The 19245-nt window shown below is 38.3% G+C and overlaps 3 protein-coding genes across 7 annotated transcripts; all 3 read left to right on the forward strand.

The window, feature by feature from the left end:
• The first annotated feature begins 2669 nt into the window (after nucleotides 1-2669).
• Nucleotides 2670-5615, forward strand: LOC116201345 (transcription factor bHLH122-like). 4 transcript variants are annotated; one of them, XM_031532559.1, is made up of 7 exons: nucleotides 2670-2827; nucleotides 3019-3552; nucleotides 3935-4251; nucleotides 4343-4510; nucleotides 4626-4691; nucleotides 4786-4854; nucleotides 4949-5266. In XM_031532559.1, exons 2-7 carry the CDS (start codon nucleotides 3021-3023, stop codon nucleotides 5000-5002), a joined length of 1206 nt encoding a protein of 401 aa, XP_031388419.1. In that variant the 5' UTR covers nucleotides 2670-2827; nucleotides 3019-3020; the 3' UTR covers nucleotides 5003-5266. The 4 variants fall into 4 exon arrangements, with proteins under 4 accessions (XP_031388419.1, XP_031388418.1, XP_031388420.1 ...); XM_031532558.1 differs by having other exon boundaries at nucleotides 2678-2827; nucleotides 3016-3552; XM_031532560.1 differs by having other exon boundaries at nucleotides 2743-3552; nucleotides 3938-4251.
• Nucleotides 5616-10905: 5290 nt separating this feature from the next.
• Nucleotides 10906-13547, forward strand: LOC116198840. Of its 2 annotated transcripts, none has more exons than XM_031529095.1 (6): nucleotides 10906-11363; nucleotides 11788-12000; nucleotides 12096-12239; nucleotides 12538-12654; nucleotides 12737-12826; nucleotides 12932-13547. In XM_031529095.1, the coding sequence occupies exons 1-6, from the start codon at nucleotides 10998-11000 to the stop codon at nucleotides 13388-13390; spliced, it is 1389 nt and encodes a 462-aa protein (XP_031384955.1). In that variant the 5' UTR covers nucleotides 10906-10997; the 3' UTR covers nucleotides 13391-13547. The 2 variants fall into 2 exon arrangements, with proteins under 2 accessions (XP_031384955.1, XP_031384956.1); XM_031529096.1 differs by having other exon boundaries at nucleotides 10908-11363; nucleotides 12740-12826.
• A 2517-nt stretch (nucleotides 13548-16064) lies between these two features.
• On the forward strand, nucleotides 16065-19052 carry LOC116201140. The gene is made up of 4 exons (XM_031532264.1): nucleotides 16065-16614; nucleotides 17686-17972; nucleotides 18137-18364; nucleotides 18450-19052. Exons 1-4 carry the CDS (start codon nucleotides 16200-16202, stop codon nucleotides 18900-18902), a joined length of 1383 nt encoding a protein of 460 aa, XP_031388124.1. The 5' UTR covers nucleotides 16065-16199; the 3' UTR covers nucleotides 18903-19052.
• Nucleotides 19053-19245: the final 193 nt, after the last annotated feature.

The raw sequence follows: 19245 nt of genomic DNA on the forward strand, positions 1-19245 counted from the left end.
TAATTATATTCCTAAATACAAATAATGTAGACAATCGAGAGAGAAACATGTCGAGGTAAGTGTAGATAAAAATAAGAATAAAAAGAAAATAGTTTACAAAAAAAAATTCTACTTACGGGATATGTAATACATTGAATTTCAAAAAATATTTCATATTTTGAGAGAAGCCTTTAAAATATTGAGAGAATTTTTAATTTCTTGAAAAGAAGTTTTGAATTATATTCCTAAATACAAAAAATGTAGACGAGGTTTCTAAAATTCATTGAACCGATATATACAAAAATTGATAAAACTCATTTAAATTAAATCAATATGTGCATGAATCTTTTATGAATTTATTAGATTTTTCATCTGAAAGGTCACGCATCGATAAATTAAGGGTTGCCAAATGAAAAATTTTCACTTAAAAGGTCATGCAACAATGAATTAAGAATTGCCAAATGAAAGTTTCACATTTCGCGCTTCAATTTTGATATATTATAATTGATAATTAATTTCTCAAAGCACTCGTCCATTTTTTCTTTAAAAATTCATATTTCATTGTTAGCCCTAACCCTTTCTTTGTCATAATGTGGCCCATTTTTATTGGAAAAAACTGAGCATTGCGCATGGTATGTGTGCATTTGGCCCATTTTTGTGTTTGGATTATATGTGATAAATGTGAAAAAACCATTGCTTTTAATATTTAGCTGTTTTTGAAACCCTCCACTTCTACCATTTTCAATTGACTTAACCAAATAATCTTTTATTTAGCTGATAGGTTTTGCTGTCGAGTGGCCGTTTATCACTTAATATTACATTATTTACGAGGTATTTTCTTTTATGATATAGCTTACATTGAAAAATACATCTTTTATTCGTATATTCGAAGAGAAGATGCTCATTTCAGTGTTAGGAATTAGGTTAGCATTGTTTTTTTTTTTAAGGAAGACTCATAGGCTGAATAAAAAAAAATTAAAGAGAGTGATATAAATAATTCCAGTGATAAATTCATAGCATTAAATTACTATTATTTTCAATCATCATATTTCAAGATGGAGGCTTTGAGATTTTTCTTGACTAGATTTTGACACTTTTTTTAAGAATTAATTACATAAAAAAAATATAAATTTTTCACATTTTATCAATTTTAACGCGAACTTTTTTCTTGACCTAAAAATATACAAATTGTCAAATTGATATCAACATTAGTACAATGTCATTTTTTTTTTATCGGTGTGGCCCCAACGGCAGTCACGACCTCTCAATCAAGGTAGCATGTGATGACATATGTCCCCGTCGACCCCAATTGTGGGTTGGTGTTCGTTGATGAGGCTTCCATCGTCGACCCCTCTTCCTTTCATTGTTGAATTTGCTTTTTTTTTTCCCCCTCAAATTCGGGCAGTAAGGACCTCAACCGAGGCCACCACCATCCCCATAGAGTCACTGGCGACTACTGAGGTCACTGACTTTCCCTATCGGGGAGTGATGGCCAACAATTCCTGTTTAAATTAACGAAAAAGTTATCGCGTGCTAATATTGATATCAAATTGATAATTTATTTATTCTTAGATAAAAAAATTCATGTTATAATTGATAAAATGTGAAAAAATTGTATTTTTTAGATAATTAATCCTTTTTTTATTAGGGATCTTGATATTTTTTATGCCAATAGAAAGAAAAAATTTGAATTTTCATTTAATGTAGGATTTCTCCACAAGGAATATGGAGAAGAATTAAATTTATAGTAGCAACTCATAGAAACTAAAATCTCTTGGACCTTGGCAACTATTAGACAACGGCATATCTTTTAGAATAAATTCCAATAAATTAACAAAATATGATGAAAAAGTATATGATGTTAGTAACGAGTACGGGACACGTAATTAATGTAAGGTTGATTGTATTAGCAAAATCGTTGAATATGGGATTTAACATCATAAAACCATCCCGATCACATGATGTTCGTGCCTTATCCATGACTAGTAGACTTTATCGATTCACAAGGGACCTTTTGGTCATTTTAAACCTGCCCCATGCTATAAACATCATCCCTTCCCAAAGAGATGCAGAAAGGGAAAAACTTTTGCTTAAATTCAGAAAATAGGATTAACTTATGATGCTCACACCCATTAAAAGGCAACGGGGAACCACTTCAACCACCAAAAGTACTGATTTAGTGGTACTATTTGGCCTGAGTTTAGAAAATATCGACTTCTATTAATTATATTAGGTCTTTAATGATGTTATGCTGACTGAATCAATACTTGCATTGATTATTAAAAAGTAGACCACCTCCTAATGTTTTTACAATTCCGACCCCTCAACTTTTCATTTCTTGGATTTTGGACCTCCTGTCTTGTTCTTCTAGCTCCTTCTCACAAGTCACAATCAAAAGAGGTCTGACTCGTCACTATAAGTAGATTTAGGTCGTTCAACCCTTGTTTATTGATTTCAGATTTGAATATTATGAATATAAAATATTTATGTTGGAAAAATTTTATCCATTAATAAATATATTTGACTTGAACTGGATCAGTTCTTGAAATTTTTTATTCATGAGTGAGTATATTTTACTTGAATTAGATTAGTCGGGATTGCTAAATATTAAATTACACGTAGAAAAGAAAAAAAAAGAAAAAAAGCCAACTTTTTCGCCAGAAAATAGGAAAATAAAATAAAGAAGACAATAATTTTTGTCCCTGTTCCTCTCTCTCTCTCTCTCTCCATCTTCTCTCATACAAACCGACAGAGGTGAAAATTTCAGTCATTTGTGTGTTCAGTTCATCCTCATCTCTCTCTGTTTTTCCATCTTTGCTCTGTTTTCCCCTGCCTCTGTTGTCACCAGGTATTCCACTCGGGAGTCTGTTTTTGTCGTTAATGTCAGCTTCTTGGGGGTTAATTCAGATTCGTGAACAGAGGAAGTGGGGCTTTCCCGCAACTTGCTAGATCTGTTTTTATGACTTTCCCATGAAGAATTGAGCTGACTTGAGCTCAAAATCCTCACTTTTCGTCTCCCTCCTCTGTTTTCGGCAGCAGAAATGGAATCCGATCTTCAGCAGCAGCAGCAGATGCTCTTCCACAGCCACCAGCCACCGGCCATGAATCCGGGTCTCACCCGGTTCAGATCCGCTCCCAGCTCCCTCTTCGCCAGCCTGTTCGACAGGGACTTCGGCGAGGATTTCTTGAACCGACCCTCGAGCCCCGAGACTGAGAGGATCCTCTCGCGGCTCATCTCCGGCACCATGGACGACCCTCCGCCGCCTCCAATGCCAGCGGCGCAGAACCTCGGCAACTTCCAGCGTAACTCGCCTCCCCGGAACGACGCAGCTGCTCTCCGACCTCCACTGGCGAGGCCGGTCAAGAGCGAGGTGGATGTTGTTCAACAGAGCAATTTCTCCTCTGTTCCTTCTCAGGGCTACTATCAGAGTTCTGCTCAGCCGCCTTTACCAACGAATCGGATTACCAACTTCGGGTCGGCGCCGAAGGTGGGGAGAGGGAATAATAGCTCAAATCTCATCAGGCAGAACAGCTCCCCCGCCGGACTCTTCTCCAATATCGAAATTGATACTGGTATTAGCCTTGAAATTCCTCCATATCCATCTAAAAGGAAAAACTATTTTTGTGGTTATTTTGGGAAAGCATTTGACATTATGAATGTTAGATTTTGGTAATATATTTCTTGGTGCAACTTGACAGTATAATATTAAGTTGACATCTCCTTTCCCAAGTCCTAGGAACTTCAGATTTAGACCAATCAACGGCTGAGCAAAGAGGAGTTTTTGAACAGTGAAAGAACTCTATTAGGATACCAGAAAACAGTAACAATCGAACAACTATTCAGTTATCTGATATGTCTTGATCTCGGTTTTGTTCGCGATCGGGCGAGCGAATTGTCGACTTATATAGACAGATACCTTTACTTTTGAGGCCCTAATAAGTCTTACGCCAACAGCAGGCTATGCTACTATGAGAGGCATGAGAGGTAATCTTGGTGCTGGTAGCATGGAGACATCCCTCCCCCCGGCAAGCCGATTTGGTAACAACCAGGATTCATTAACCCGGGTTGCCTCAATGAGCCCGATCGCTGAGATGGGAGACAAGAGGATGGGAGACAACATCGAAGAGGTTGACCCTTTTGGAGAGAGCAGCAATTTTGTCACGGACTTTCCTATCACTTCTTGGGACGACTCCGAGAACTACGGCTCTCTCAAGAGGGGCAGAGACGAGGACGAGAAGAACTTCTCAGGCTTGAATGCCACTGAAGCTCTGGTACATATAATCTGTTCCTCTCAATTATGATCGGTTTCCTTGTCTATGTTCTGGCATAACAAAATTTTAACCCGTTTTTTTTTTTTATCAGAATGAGGATGTTAGGAGCAGCCAGCCGCAGATGTTGGCTCATCACTTGAGTTTGCCCAAAACCTCGGCAGAAATGGCTGCTATTGAGAAGTTCTTGCAAGACTCTGTGCCCTGTAAAATTCGTGCCAAGCGAGGTTGTGCCACTCATCCACGTAGCATCGCAGAGAGGGTAAATATCTGTTAATTCCATGTACTTTCCAATTTGCGAAAGGAATTGTTTTTTCGGGTCATTATGATATTGTTATTATGTGGTTTTGGATATCTAAGGAAACCAAATTGGCCAGGTGAGGAGAACCAAGATCAGTGAAAGAATGAGGAAACTGCAAGATCTTGTCCCAAACATGGACAAGGTAATGACAACTCCCCAATTCTCACACGAATCCTGTCTTTCTTTGTAATGACTTTTATATTTTTTTTAAACCTTCATCTGTTGTTTGTCTGCAGCAAACAAACACTGCAGATATGTTGGATTTGGCCGTTGAGTACATTAAAGACCTTCAGCAGCAAGTTAAGGTCGGGGCCTTCAGTTCAACCCTTATAACTATGAATCAATCCGTTTGAATCTTGTAACCATTTCCCTGACCCTTGCTGTTGAATTCCCGGACAGATGCTCTCGGTGAATCAGGCCGCCTGCACTTGTGCGAGTCGGCACCAGTTATAGGCTTGTAGCATTGATGGCTCCGACTGCAATGTAAGTCCACTCGTGTACAGAATTAATCTGAAAGTGGCAGAGTACTCGGCTTTTTCTTACCCCAGCGAAAGGGACCAAGAGCTTAGCGTAACCGAGCCGGAGCGAAGAAGCAGTAAGCTGCAAATTACAGATATAGAAAGTTTGAGCTAAGAGATTGTACAGTAACTGCTGTTATTTAGTGATGCTATGTAATTTATGAGGGAAGGCACATAGGGAGAAGGGGAGAGAGAGAGAGAGAGAGAGAGAGAGAGAGGGAAGGATTGAAATTTGTCAAAGCTTTTCATCTGTGGGTCGGGGCAATAAATGCTAAAGGCTGTCAATTGCTGAAACTGGGAGGATAGGCCCACCAATTCTTGTATTTCCATAACTGGAGGGAGACATCAGGTGAAGTAAGGAGTCAGTTGAAGAAGAAGATGAGAAGATCTCTGATCTGAGATGGAAGGAGAGACCACCTCTTGATTGCCTCTGTAGCAATAATTTTCCCTGTTATATTAGGACTTCATGTTCACATGTGGTCTCTCGTGTGTCTTGTATTGGTTCTTTGCCCTGTTCTTCCCGATAAGTCGACATTTCATTGCATGAACGGTTCATTAGGCTTTGATGGCGCAGCTTGCTTGGATCGCAGGACGGGGAGGGTGATGGAGGGGTGTTATGCGACTTCTTCGTAACCCTCCAAAATTCACGATACAAACAAGCTGTTAGTGTCAATTCAATAGTTGTCACCCATCAGGGCCTCCCCGAATGGTTTGTTGCGTGACTTCATGCATCACTGAATTTTCGATATTTGTCTGTTGCATGGGAGAAACAGCGATCATCTTAAAACATTCGATCACCTTTCGATTCATATAGCTCGAGAGTGGTAGTAGTGGTTGTTGGGCTCTCGAATCATGAAGTAAGTGTATGTATGGAGTTTGTATGGAGGTTATGACGATTAGTTGTTTACATTAGCTCGGTATACCGCAGAATTTCGAGGTCAGTTGGTTAACTGTGTGTGTCGAGGAGAATCATAAGGTCAGTGTGATCGAAAATATAGGGTGTGGACTAACGTGATGGTTTAAGTAATTCGACACTTATTTCCTTTAAATTAGATTTCAAATTTAAATATTGTGAATGGAAAAAAAAATGTTGAATGTGATTTACCTTTTAGTGGATCGATCATAGTCGAATTATATTAGCCCGGGACAATAGGTTTTCGGATATCGGGTTGAGCACGGAAAAAATTATGGGGCGTGGATAACGTGGGAGTGGACGCACATGGGGATGGATTCCTAATCCCATTTTCTGGCATTTCGGATCCAAATGTAAAAGTGCATGAGATTGGGATGGGACGCAGTGATTTCCACGCCACGGATTATGTCATCATTATCGTCTCCAACAATTGCTTTATCTTGTACTTCAAAAATTGAAAAGAAACAAAACAAAAAACAAAAAGAGTCGGCACAAAAGTCATGACACTTATGCCATCAATTATAAATTGTCACTTTTAGAATTGGTATAGTATAAATGCGCGATTTTCACTATTTCCATTCTTTTCTCCATGAAAATAACTACTCCTTCCTATGAATAGGTATTGTCGGAGAAAAATATCGACTGTCAAATTTATTGGTCCATAGTAAACCAGAGTCGTACCGATCGAGCTTTAATGAGCGAAGAATTTCATGAAAGTGGTGGAGATGTGGAGGCAAGAGAGGGTGGCTACTTGGAGCTGCTTAGGTTCACAACTTTTCCCCTCCTCCCACGAGGGGACCAAGTCTAATTATTGTTTCGTTGACTCTTCGCCCGTGATGACCAAAAAAAAGTTTAAAAAAAAAAAAACCTTTCACGGCCCAAAAGCTCAACGGGCTCGGAGTACGGGTCTAATTAGCTTGATTCGGGCTCGGCCCGCCTTCCTAAGAGGGGCAGGCATAAGCTCTAACCGGCCCGTTCAGCCCACTGGGCCTGTAATTTGCAAGCCCTGCAACCTTTTGGAGGACTCATAATAAGAAACGAATCTCCAAATCGTACCACTAAGGATAATAAGAAAGCCTTATAATTGATGAATAACATTTGGCTTAATATGGTTATGGGAAGTTACAGTTCTATCCGAACTACTTAGCTTACCACATTATTAATGATATTCAATTCTCTGGTAAGATTTCAGTCCATACTAGACTTCAAGCCTGTGCGTTACATCGACGCTTGTGTTTTTTTTTTTTTTCAATTTGTCGTAAGAAAATAAATAAAATCTTTATATTTCTATGACTTATTATGTTTATGGCTTATATGTAGTATTATATATTAGTAGATGTAACATTGATTGAGAATACAAATATGTTATTATTATATGTTACTCTTTTTTTAATAAAAACTTTTAAATTTATTTGTAATATATTTGTATTGGTGGCTTTACCTATTTTGCATAGAAATTTATTCATAAAAAATATGCAGTATAATGCTAACTCCAATACGACTTCTGTATGAATAGTTATATTAAATAATACATATTTCGCTTATCGATATTATTAAAATTGGACAATTTTGTGCATTTTGTAGTAATAGGAGTTACATATTTGCAACCATTATCTTAAAAGTTCCATATCCATATAACATATTAGACATACGGTATATGTGTCACTTTGCAGGAGCCCAAAAGGGGAAGCCCTTGACCCGATCCCCCTCTCAACGACCAACCAGTCCCTCAGCGTTATTTTTTTAAAGTTTAATTAATTTATTTATTTTAATTTCTCATTTTTCTTTTACTTTTAAATAATTTAAATTTGCAATCGCTGATAAATTACCACTACTACGTAAGCAAAATTAACGGTGTCAAGTCCAATTAAAAATGCCTTCAAAAATAAAATATGAAAAAAGCATAATAAAAATACGAAAAGTTGAACGGAAAGTTTCGAGCACAAGACAATTGATACAACTAACCATGTTTCTACCACTACAATACAATAAATTTATGCTCATCTCTCACATTCTTTTAAATTTTTTTATTAATTACTTTCGATGGGTTATTAAATTAAAGAAAATGAATAAAAAGATACTTAACCAGGAGTTGAGGAATTACTCAAAAATCCTATATGATAGACTCACATTATACGAACGGAGGCTCCTCATCGTACGTGCTCAAGGAGTCTATTTTAAATACTTAAATAGAATAATAGATTTTAATGCTAATGAGAAATTTCCTTTGTATCATCAGTAATATAAGGCAATTGGCACGATATTGTGGTTTTTATATTTAATTGAGTGACTCTTTGAGTCTCAACCTATGAAATTTCAACAAATAGCACAATATTGTGGTATCATATCATTGATAAAATATCAAAAGTCTCTTAACATAAAAATGTTGAAAAGTTACTAATTGATGGAATTTTAAATTTTTAATATATATATATAAGAGATTTTTACCTCATATATCATATGGTTTAATCCTTTTTTTAAATCTATCATATGCTTTAAAAAGTGTCAAATCTATCACATGGTTTACATTTTTCTCCAAATCTATCCTGCAGTTATATCTCCGTCAACGTTTAACAGTTTTGCCACTGTGACCTTTTTATCAGGGATAGATTTGAGAAAAAAATTAAAATCATGTGATATATTTGAAAAAAAATTAAAACCATATGATAGATTTAATAAATTAAATCCGTGCGATAGATTTGGAGTCTACTAACGTTTCATTGATGGAAAATATAACGGTAGGATAGATTTAGAGAAAAATGTAAATCATGGAATGTATTTGACACTTTTTAAAATATATAATAAATTTGAAAAAAAAAGGTTAAACCATATGATATATGGCGTAATTTTCCCTATATATAAATTAAACTTCAAAAGTTTATAACCCTTGAAAGCCCAAAAGTAACTTAAGGTCGTCTAAAAATCTTATATGTAATGGACGTGTATCTCTCTTTCTATTGATGAAGAAATATTTTCTTTTTGAATTTTCATAACTGGGGACTTATCACTGTTAGATTGCCTCGATTTTACTACCAAAGACAAAGAGGATATGGTAGTAGCAAAATTCTGTATAATTTTAACTTAATGATGTCAGGATTTGTTATCATGATTTTGTTAGTCGAAGGTAATGGACTCCTTTTCTTTTGAGTTTGTTATATTTAGATGAATGTAAAGTGATTATTGGCGATCTTATTGATCCAAGTAATTTTCTAATGTACATATAGAGTAGTTATATGATCGATGAAATATTGTGGAATACGTATAAGTTTGTTGATACTATTGATTTATTATTATATTATTATGTACAAGTGACACCACAATTTAAAATTTATATATAATGTTCAATTAGTTACTAAATAAACATATAAATTTTACAATTTAGATTGCATATTAGGCGAGTTTCTGATATCAATTATTCTAATTATGTTATATTATATATGTCATGTTTCGTTATTTCCATAGCTCTAGCCCGCGCATATGCGCGCTGCCTTTCGTCTAAATAATTTGAGTAGATGCATACCTATCTACAAAAATATATGCGACTGCATTGTTTTGAAGAATATGGTGGAGATTACATTCTCTCATAATTCTGTCTTTTACACACATGAATCTAATATAACGAAATTGAATTCCTAACAGTTAGTAGAGGGGCACGGATAATCCCACCGAATATCGAATATGGAATCTCTTAATTACCATGCGAGAGCGAACGCTATTGTGCTACTCTCTTTTATTAATTCCGTCTTTTTATTTATTTTTCTTTTTCTACATACTACAAATTATATAATCTGTATCAATAGAAGATATAAATTGTTGAAATAAAAATATCTATATTAATATATTCATGAATGATTAATCATATATATATATATATATTATATAGTAATAATTACGTCCGTAATAAATGACCGTAATAAATACTCCAAATATTGTAAAAAAACTAAATTTTATAAATAAAATATTATTCTAAAATCAATTTAAAATTATGAAATCAATTTAAAAGTGACATAAGTTAAACAACTCGTGCAACGCACGGTATAAAAATTAGTATACATTAATACTTTATTAATGGATTGTATTGAGAAGTATATATCGATGTCTTTTGGAGTAAATTTTAGGGGCTACATATGTAGCCTGTACCAGCACAACATTAATGTATATTTTTCATTGGTAAAAATCTAATTTATCCTAATTACTGGAGCTGCTATTGTGAGTATTCGAAGCCCCCTCGAACGGAAGAAATAACAATATTCATCGTATGTGAAAGTGGGAAGAGGATCTATATATGGATTCTTAAATTAAGCAACAAATTGTGGGATGCATTTTGCCTAAAGATCATCATTTAATTATGTACCAAAATCTCACAATTGACCAAATTTTAGTATAGACATGATATGATATAATCAAAATCCCCAGATTCACCTGTTGTCCTTTTCCCTCTTTTTTGCTGCCCAGACAAAGCTCCATTTTAAATGAAGAAATTTTGAATTTCTTATGGAATACACTATTTATAAATGAAACAAAATGAATAAGACAAAAATAACACGCTCCGAGTCTAAATATAGACCTACCGCAAGGACCTTACAAAATTTTGAATCCAAATTTTTGTTTAACATAAACCGAACGTTACAAGTCGATGAATAAGCCATGTAGCCTGGACGAACAATTCCAAAACTATGAACTGCGACCCGTAGACACACGAAAAAAATCTTTTAATTTTTTTTAAAATTGTTATTAGTTAAGTTAATATTTAATATTTATTTTTTGGTAAGAGTGCTCTCTTTTTTTAAAACAAAAAAAAAAACAATTTTGGTAGTACGAGTACGTATTCTGTTAACGTTCCAACGTCAACTTTCCCTCCCAAATCAAAAATTTTGAAATACTTGACAGAAAAATAAAATAAAACGTACCGTCCGTTACACATTTGATTCGATCCCTTCGTTCGGTCCTCAATCAAAGCCTTTTCTACTTCTTCCCCCGCTTCAATCACGTCCCCTCCTCTCCTCAATCTCACGCCATGGATCCCGCCGAGCCCGACTCCGACGCCGATCTCGGGTTCGGCTCGGCTCCTCCCTTTGCTTTTTTAGCCCCCACCCCCTCCCCCGCCTCCCGCCGCCTCTCGAGCAGCTTTTCCGGGTCTAACCGTCCCCTTCCCCCTGCCCGCAAGCGCCTGGCCTACGTCGACCTCCAGGGGCGGCTCGTCGGAGCCGAGGAGGCCACCTCGGCTTGGGCGATAGGCGGCCTGGGTAGGGAGGAGGTCGCGGCTTGGCAGCTGTTCAGCCCCATCCAGAGGGTGGTATTAGTGGCTGTCATCGGCGTGGCTGTTGCTGAGTCGCGGAAGAATCGGCTCATTTCCCAGCTTAAGAAGTCCGTGGAAGTTAGGGTCAGTGCATCGGTTGCGATCTTCGTCTCGCTTCATTTCTTCTATTTGCTGCTGAATCTAAAGCGCGAGCTCGCATTAATTTCACAGCCAAGGCCGAAGCTGAAACGATTTGTTCAGTAAATGCAATTTCCTCACTCGGCTCAAGGGCAATGAACGGACAAAAAAAAGACCATCTCATTTGATCATTTGAAATCTTTTTCCTTTCCCTTTGTTTAATCAGACAACACATTCCGTTCTTTTCTTTTCTTTTTTAATCAATTTTCCCGGAAAACTTCGAGATATATGAGGCCGAAGAGTGTGAAAAATGAGAGATTCATGGTTCTGTCCTTGAACCTGTTTTGCTCGGTCGAGCATTTACTGGGACTGATGTTTGTTCGGGTCGTTCTATCCGAGACAATGCTGATCTGGGGAATGAATTTTTCAGGATCAAATTCTGTCGAGCATGGAGCAGAAGCTGGACAGTCTATGCGAGCAAGTCCACGGCGTCAATAAACAGCCGGGAAGCGGAGCAGAAGTGTCACCTTCCAAAAGCGCAGAGTTCCCTTTCGATGCGAATTTTGATTCGGAAGGGATCAAATTCGTTGAGTGCGGTTGTTGGTTATGTGACCATCACCAGAAACTGTTCAATGGCCTGGAGGTATGGTTGATTCTTCTTAGCATCTAGCTTGAGATGAATTGTTTACTTTGAGGAACTGTTTATTATGCCTGATTTGATGATGTTGTTGGCTTTAGGACAATGCTACGGTGAGAACGTCGATCGGGTATGACATGCTCCAGGGCAAGCCGAACTTGATTGGTGAAGCAGAGCAAGAGGAGCGTCGGATGTCTGACTTGTCTGATTTGGCTTCGAGTGTCACATCTGCTGCTGATATTCAGGTGCCAGGAGCATTCCTCCTTTTCTCTTCATTAACATATTGTTAGACTTGTGACTATGGGTAAAGCTAGTTTGATCTCGAGCTGCTTTTTCCGAAATCAATGATGCTTGGTTGCTTTAGAAGTTTCCCAGATATAGGAGTTCTGTGATAATTAATCGAAGAAAACTATGAAAATCGAAGGAAAAGACCATATACTTTCATTCATGGAGTCGTTACGAGTGATATTTGGAAGATAGTGCTTACTTTTTGCATCTGCAATAAAGGTCTTCAATGTGATACGACTCGATGTTTTTTGATAGATGAATGTCGCCATAGAACAAGTCATATCCAACCTTAAACGGGAGGGGGAAGAGAAGGATGCCACAATAAGGGAGCTCACCAAGTTCTTACATTCGTCTGATGCAGCTGGTTCAAAGGTGAACAAGCCAATTCGTTTCTTTCTTAATTTAATTTTCTCAAAAAATGCATCATTTAATTGATCTACGATCTTGCTTATAGCAGAGGATCAATGAGCTTGAAGAAATTATACGAAGAAAGAACATGATAACCGCTAAGCTCAAGAAGGATATGGCCGTTCTTGAACAAAAGGTAAGATATCTGATCTGAATATATATATTCCTTTACGATTCCAATCTCGCAATGAGAATTTATGTATATATAATCTTATATCGATCTGTTACCATGGCATTGAAGGTTGTGCAACTCACGAGGCTTCGACGACCCTCCACTCAGAAAGAAGAATATGATGACTCCAACAGATTTCCTTTCCTGGCAGAGAACATCCTCTATGATATGGATAGCACCACCAGCCCTTCCTCCTCTGATTCGGACGGTTCACCAGGAAGCCGCTCACAGCCCTCTACCACAAAACTTCCTGAAACCCCATCAGTGAAGGTCCATGCTTTCAGGAGAAAGGAGGATGCGGAATCCGAGAATGTCTCTAGCTTTTCAGTTAAACGAGTTGACGAGCCCACAGATGCTCGACCTGGGAGCCCTCTTAGAGAGATTTCAACCAATCAGAAGCCAGGCAAGAATGCTTCGATGAGGGCGAGGCAGTTGCATTTGGGCAGTGGAGATATGAAGAAGAGGAGCAGGGCCAAACAAACTCATGGCGGATCCAAGGCTGTGACTCCTCGGCAGAGGTGGTCTTAGGATACATCATAACGATAATAAGTTATTCTTAGATTTTATATATGGCGAAATTAGAGTTATCTGTCTTCGATCCACCAAATGTTCGAGATCAACTGAAGGTTGAACTTTTCGAAACCAAGAGAAATCTCTCCTTATTCGATATTTTTATATCTTCAAACTGGTCTGAATCAATACAAATCTTCTGCAGATGACAATTTCAATCACAAACCAGAATGCAGAAGAAGGAAACATAGGAAAATGATGTCACAAAAAAAAAAAAAAACTCACTCATCTTTTGGGGTCCGGTCCCCTAACAGATGAGAGGCATCCAATCGGATGATTTTATACCGATCCAATTGTTGTCAAGTGAAGGTACTTTTGGGCGATAGAAGACGTGCTATTTCCTCCTAATTATTCTCCTAATCACCGGCACACTCACATTTTTTTAACATTCAAAAACTATTTATCGTATGTGAGAGCCCAAAAAAAACTATTTATCATATGAAAGTATTAGAACACGTTTTGGTATGCCAGGATAGAATGGAAAGGAATTGATTGAGTTTTATAATGTGAAATACAATTTTATTAGAGAAAAATGATTTTCCTTTAGTTAAACTTGAAAATGTAGATTGTTTACACTTATTTTTCGTAATTCATAAAGATTGCCGGGTCGTGATGTGTAATTGGTTAATGCGATGATTTTCTCGGGTATTGGAAATATGCATCGGTTCGGATTTGAAGAGATAGGCCGCAATTATGTGGGCCGAATCAATTTGGACGTCCAAATTCTTGACGATCAGGCCCAAGAGCCCATTTGGATTAAGCCCATACTGGAAGAGCTCATTATGGAAATCTATCATGGTGAATATATGGGTGTGTGGACGTAACTTTTGATTAGTGGGTGGGACCAATATTTGTATGGCAGACGAATATTATTCTTGGAGAGCGAGCACGTGATATTCTCGCCATATTCTAGTGTTATCTCACCCTATCTTTGATTTTAGGAAGTCAAATAAGTCGGATATTTTTTCGATATGATTTGATATTTTATCTTTTAGACAATTTAAGTATGTTAGATAGTTATTTCCTATTTGAATAATATATTGATCTTGATGTTATAGGCGTATCTATTTAGAGATACTTTCTAGAGTTTCATTACATCGTCTTTATATAAGTGTCTTCGAGTTCGTTGTAATTCTCCGCACATCAAACAATCAAATCCGCACTTTTCATTCTATTTTTCGTTTATCGCATTTTACTTTACCGCACTTTATCTTACCCGCACTTTCGTTTATTACACCTTTTAATTCCCGTAATTTTCCTTTCAACCGATTCTCCATAGATCGAAGCTACTTTTGTCTTTGGAGCTTCCGGGCTTTCAAGACGAGGATCGAAGTTTCTTCGGCAACACTTGCTGAGGCTACTCTAAGGATCTTGGGTACACTTATTTAAGTGAACCTTCTCTGTTTGCAACTCAATTCCCTGAGTTGATTTGGCCGAATATTAATTGAGCATGGTTACGAGCCGCTTTATTATTTTCGGACTCGTATTTGCGTTCATGCGTAGAAAATTAGTGGAGTATCCGACACGACTAAATCCCTGAGTCGTGTTATCATCTGAGATGCGAATAATTACTTGGATTTAAATCTAGCCGCCGATCAATTCTGCAGACATCTAGGCTGTGGTACGCGCTTTGCATCGATAGTGCCGGCTAGTGGTATGTCTCGAATCTTAGAATCGCTTCCTGGCATGCATGGATCATCCCACGTGTTGCTAATTAGATGATCGTGCGATTTTGACGTGAATAAGATGAATATAATTAAAAAGATGGATTTATTTATCAAAATTTAAATTTATACATATATTTAGATATATGAACCTCAAATAATATATATCATACTTATAGAAAAGTTAGTTAAAATAATGGAATGAATAATAATTAAGTTTTCGAATGAAATATCATTCCATTGAGTTAAAGAAAAAAAAAATTTATTGACTGCTCTTTAAGTCATGAAAGAGACACAATAAAAAGAGTAATGGAGGGCATGAAAAATATCACTTCCATTCCATTCCTTTTCATTTTGATAATACTAAACGTAATTTAAGAAAATAATTAGACATAATTTAGGAGGATTTAGCGCATCTAGGGAAATAATATGCTTGTAAGGCAAAAATGATATTTTTTTAAAAAAAAGACAAAAATGATATCCTTTTAAGGTAAGTTAGCCTAAGTTCTCCTTAATTTTGAGTCACCCTTTTCTCGTTTTGTACACGTAATCTAATTCAAGCCAAGCCAACCGTTGGAGGTTAATCTCAGACCATAGAGATAATCTTAAATGATTTCACAGCTCTTGCCTCACGGTGATGTTATAGAAAAGTTCAATTAGAGTGCTTCAATTTAAAACAATTACAACAATTATTCAATTAATAAATTCTCATTTCTTGTTTATTTTTCGGTGTATATCATAAATTCAAAAACCCAACGGCCCTGAAAAATGTAATACTAACCAAGTCGGCTCACTATCGTGATAAATTTTTTTCAATGTGATTTTTTCCATTCACATTTATTTTAATTTAATTAAGGTTTCCTGCCATCACAGATAAGCTCGCCAATTAGGTTTTACATTGCTCATGCTCATGAAGAGAAATTATTAATTTTTTTTCCATTTAAAATTATTAACTATTGGCCCATTTCGTTTTCGCTCCTCTTTCTTCTTCTTCATCAACTTGGCTTCACGTTGCCAAAGCTCTGACCTTTTCGCGAACGCTCTGTCTCTCTTACACGGCAACATCTCTCCGTGTCTCTCATAGCTTGAGATCCTTCCGTACAATGGACCCCACATCACCCAAACCCGCCGCCGTTGTCCTCTCCGTCGAATGCCTGCGCGGCAGCTGCACTGCAGACGAGTGGACCGGCGGTCTGCTCCAGACCGGCGACATCGTCGAGGAGCTCACCGTCGGAAACTCCCCCTCCCTCAGGGCGCCATTCAAGAAGGGCGCCGCCGGGGTCCAGAAGGTCCTCCGCAGGTCGTACGAGAGGAATGAGACCTTCGTCCTCGTCCGGGTCCGTCGTGGTACCGGCAGGCCCGCTGAGTTGCAGGCCTGCATCGTGCCCGACGACTCGGCCGCTGCTGCAAAGAAGAAGAAGAAGAAGAAGAAGCAGTGCGAGCTTCGGGCAATCAGCGACCCGAATTACGCGTTCGGGTTCTACGATCGGACCGAGACCGACTGCCTCCGGCTACAAGGTCTGGCCTCCGTCCCTTGCATTCGTCGCAGAGTTATCGGTTTTTTGACTTTTCATTGATTTCGCATTGAACTCGGAACTGCGCTCTGTGTTCCTCTGTAAATCCACACACTTGATAAGCTCAACTGGGTATTAAGTAAACAGAGGACTTGCCACCATTGCCGTGGCTTTCCCAAACACGAAGCCTTTTCATGGAGCCCGAGAGTTGCTCGGTGTCGTTTCGCATAGCTTAGCAGCTTGTTTCAGAGCAAAAGCTGCTGGCCTTCTTGCGGATTCAGTTGCTGCGTAACATACGGGCAGAGAAGAAGTGTAGTCAATTATATGGATGTGTAAGGACTGAATCTGGGAAAATAAATTATGAAGAGACATTATTTATGCAACAGCCCAACCATGGGGACAAACAATCATTAAGAGGCTGCAATGGTTAATGTCGAGGGAGGACTCCAAAAATGTGATTTTTGTCTCTCTCTGGTTCTCTGTGTGAAAGCTATTTACTGAAGTTCACCTTCTTGATGGACTAAATCAAACTAGTGCCCAATTGATCATCCAGCCATTATCACGATTCACTTGTCATGGCTTGTAATTTCGGTTAAGTATTCAGAAACTTAGTTCTGATTCATCTTCATGATGTAGCGCACCGCATCTGTCAACTTTATCTGCCCGGGAAGTAAGTTTGACGATGAATGTTCATGTAATGTCATTTGCAAGATTGTTTTTTCCACGTCTATGAGTTGTGGATAGCTTCCTTTTGGTAAATGGTCCTGCACTGCAGCTAATTATGGTTTCTTTTATCAGTTCACTTAATCTCTCTGTTACCGCCTTTCCGCTTTTGGATTCATGCTTGGTTTGGGTTTGAGCATTGAATATCTTAAATGATCATGCTCTAGTTTGCCTGGAACTTGTTTGCTAGTTTTCATAAGATGAACACTTTGGTTTCAAGACACTTAAAAACTGCTTATCAGCAGAATCTGAAAAACGCTGGGCTACAATAGACCAAGAGATGCCATGACCTTTACTTGTCTGTAGTTTGTGCTGTTAGGTCTTTCCTTATCCATAATTTTTCGATTTTCAGCATCGAGGAATACTAGGATGCTGAATGAACTGTACAGCGCCCCTCTTCAGGATGGATACGTTTCATACAGCTGGGAGAGGAAGATGCAAGAGACGCTACTAGTTCCCAACTCGAGCTGCTTCCTCTGTATTCTTTTCCTCCTGCAAGGTTCTGATCAAGATGCTTCTCCTTGTGATAACGACTTGGAGAATACTCTTTCTAGGGCAAATGGGTGGCTCCAGGCATCCCAGGCTTCTGGAGTCCCGCTTGTTTTCATGAACATCCAGACTGAGTCCCTTCTCACCAAGGTAAGATCCCAACCGCTTGTCAATCACTGCAGATTCTTACTCAAACCTGGTCTAAAAGAAGATTCTTTTATCGAGATCAATCACAACCTTTACTTGCCACGAGATCATCGTACTTGTCTTTATAGTTCTTGGAAATATGTGACTGATCATATTCTTAGTTGCAGATCTCGGGGGGAGCAGCTTCATCCAAAGTAAATTCTGGGTCATTGTCTGATATGTCTAATATTGCCACCACGAGTCTCTATGGCTTCGAGGACTATCATGGCGTCGATATTGGTGTCGCGAGGGCTGTTCGTCTCTGGCATGCTCCGTTGGGTGGAGAGTTTGTCATAGAGATCAAAATTAAGGACTGCGACATAAAGCTCGGTTTCGCCCTAAGCCGCATGGAAGAGGTGTGCTTCTCCTAACTAGTTATTCTTCTGAACTCTCGCATCAATTTAAAGTAGATTAACATGGGTTGCTGTTGTGACTTCTCAGGGGTTCATCTACATTTCATCGGTTGATGAAGATGAAGACACACCCTCAACCCGCTCCGGCCTTAGCCATCTTTACAGGGAAGCCAAGAGCTCCGCTAGGCTTCTGGTCATCTCGAGAATATCGAACCAGAAGGTTCATCCGTGGTTAGTCTCCTCGACCGGGGCAATCAGATGTTATGATACAATCTCGCTCAGCCACAAGCTTTCCTTGCATCGACGTGCGAAGGTGCCGATCATAGTCCACCTCTTCTCGTGGGACAAGGAACGTGGAGGGAGCTCAAGCTCGAGTCTCAAGACAAACCTGTCTCGTCCCCTCAATTCTACAGAGCCTGACATCTCGTTGGCTCGAGACCAGGACGAGTATCAGGTTCTTCAAGCGATCCCTAGCCTTCAGAGAGATGCCGCAGCGGAGCTTTCATTTCGGTTTCGTGATTTTTCGATTCCCGATATCTAGTAATGAGATAGTTTCAATTGTGATCACATGATTATATAATTGTAAAGAGGGGTGAATCAATGCACATAGTTAGATGCTTCTTTGATTGTAAATACGTAGGTGAAAGATTATAAAATAAAAGATAAATTGCATTGATGGTCCAAAATGTTTTACAAATGTTTCATTATGGTTCAAAAAGTTTTTTTCGCTATATGATGATATAAAATGTTTCAAAGTTGTTTCATGATAGTACAAACCGTCAATTGGCCTTAACGCCGTTAATATTTTGTTGACTTGGCGCATCCTATATGTCACTTTTGTTACGTGGAACCAATCATAGTGTGCCAAGTCATTTAAGAGAAAA

Source organism: Punica granatum, chromosome 3, assembly GCF_007655135.1.
Source record: "Punica granatum isolate Tunisia-2019 chromosome 3, ASM765513v2, whole genome shotgun sequence".
Classification (NCBI taxonomy): domain Eukaryota; kingdom Viridiplantae; phylum Streptophyta; class Magnoliopsida; order Myrtales; family Lythraceae; genus Punica; species Punica granatum.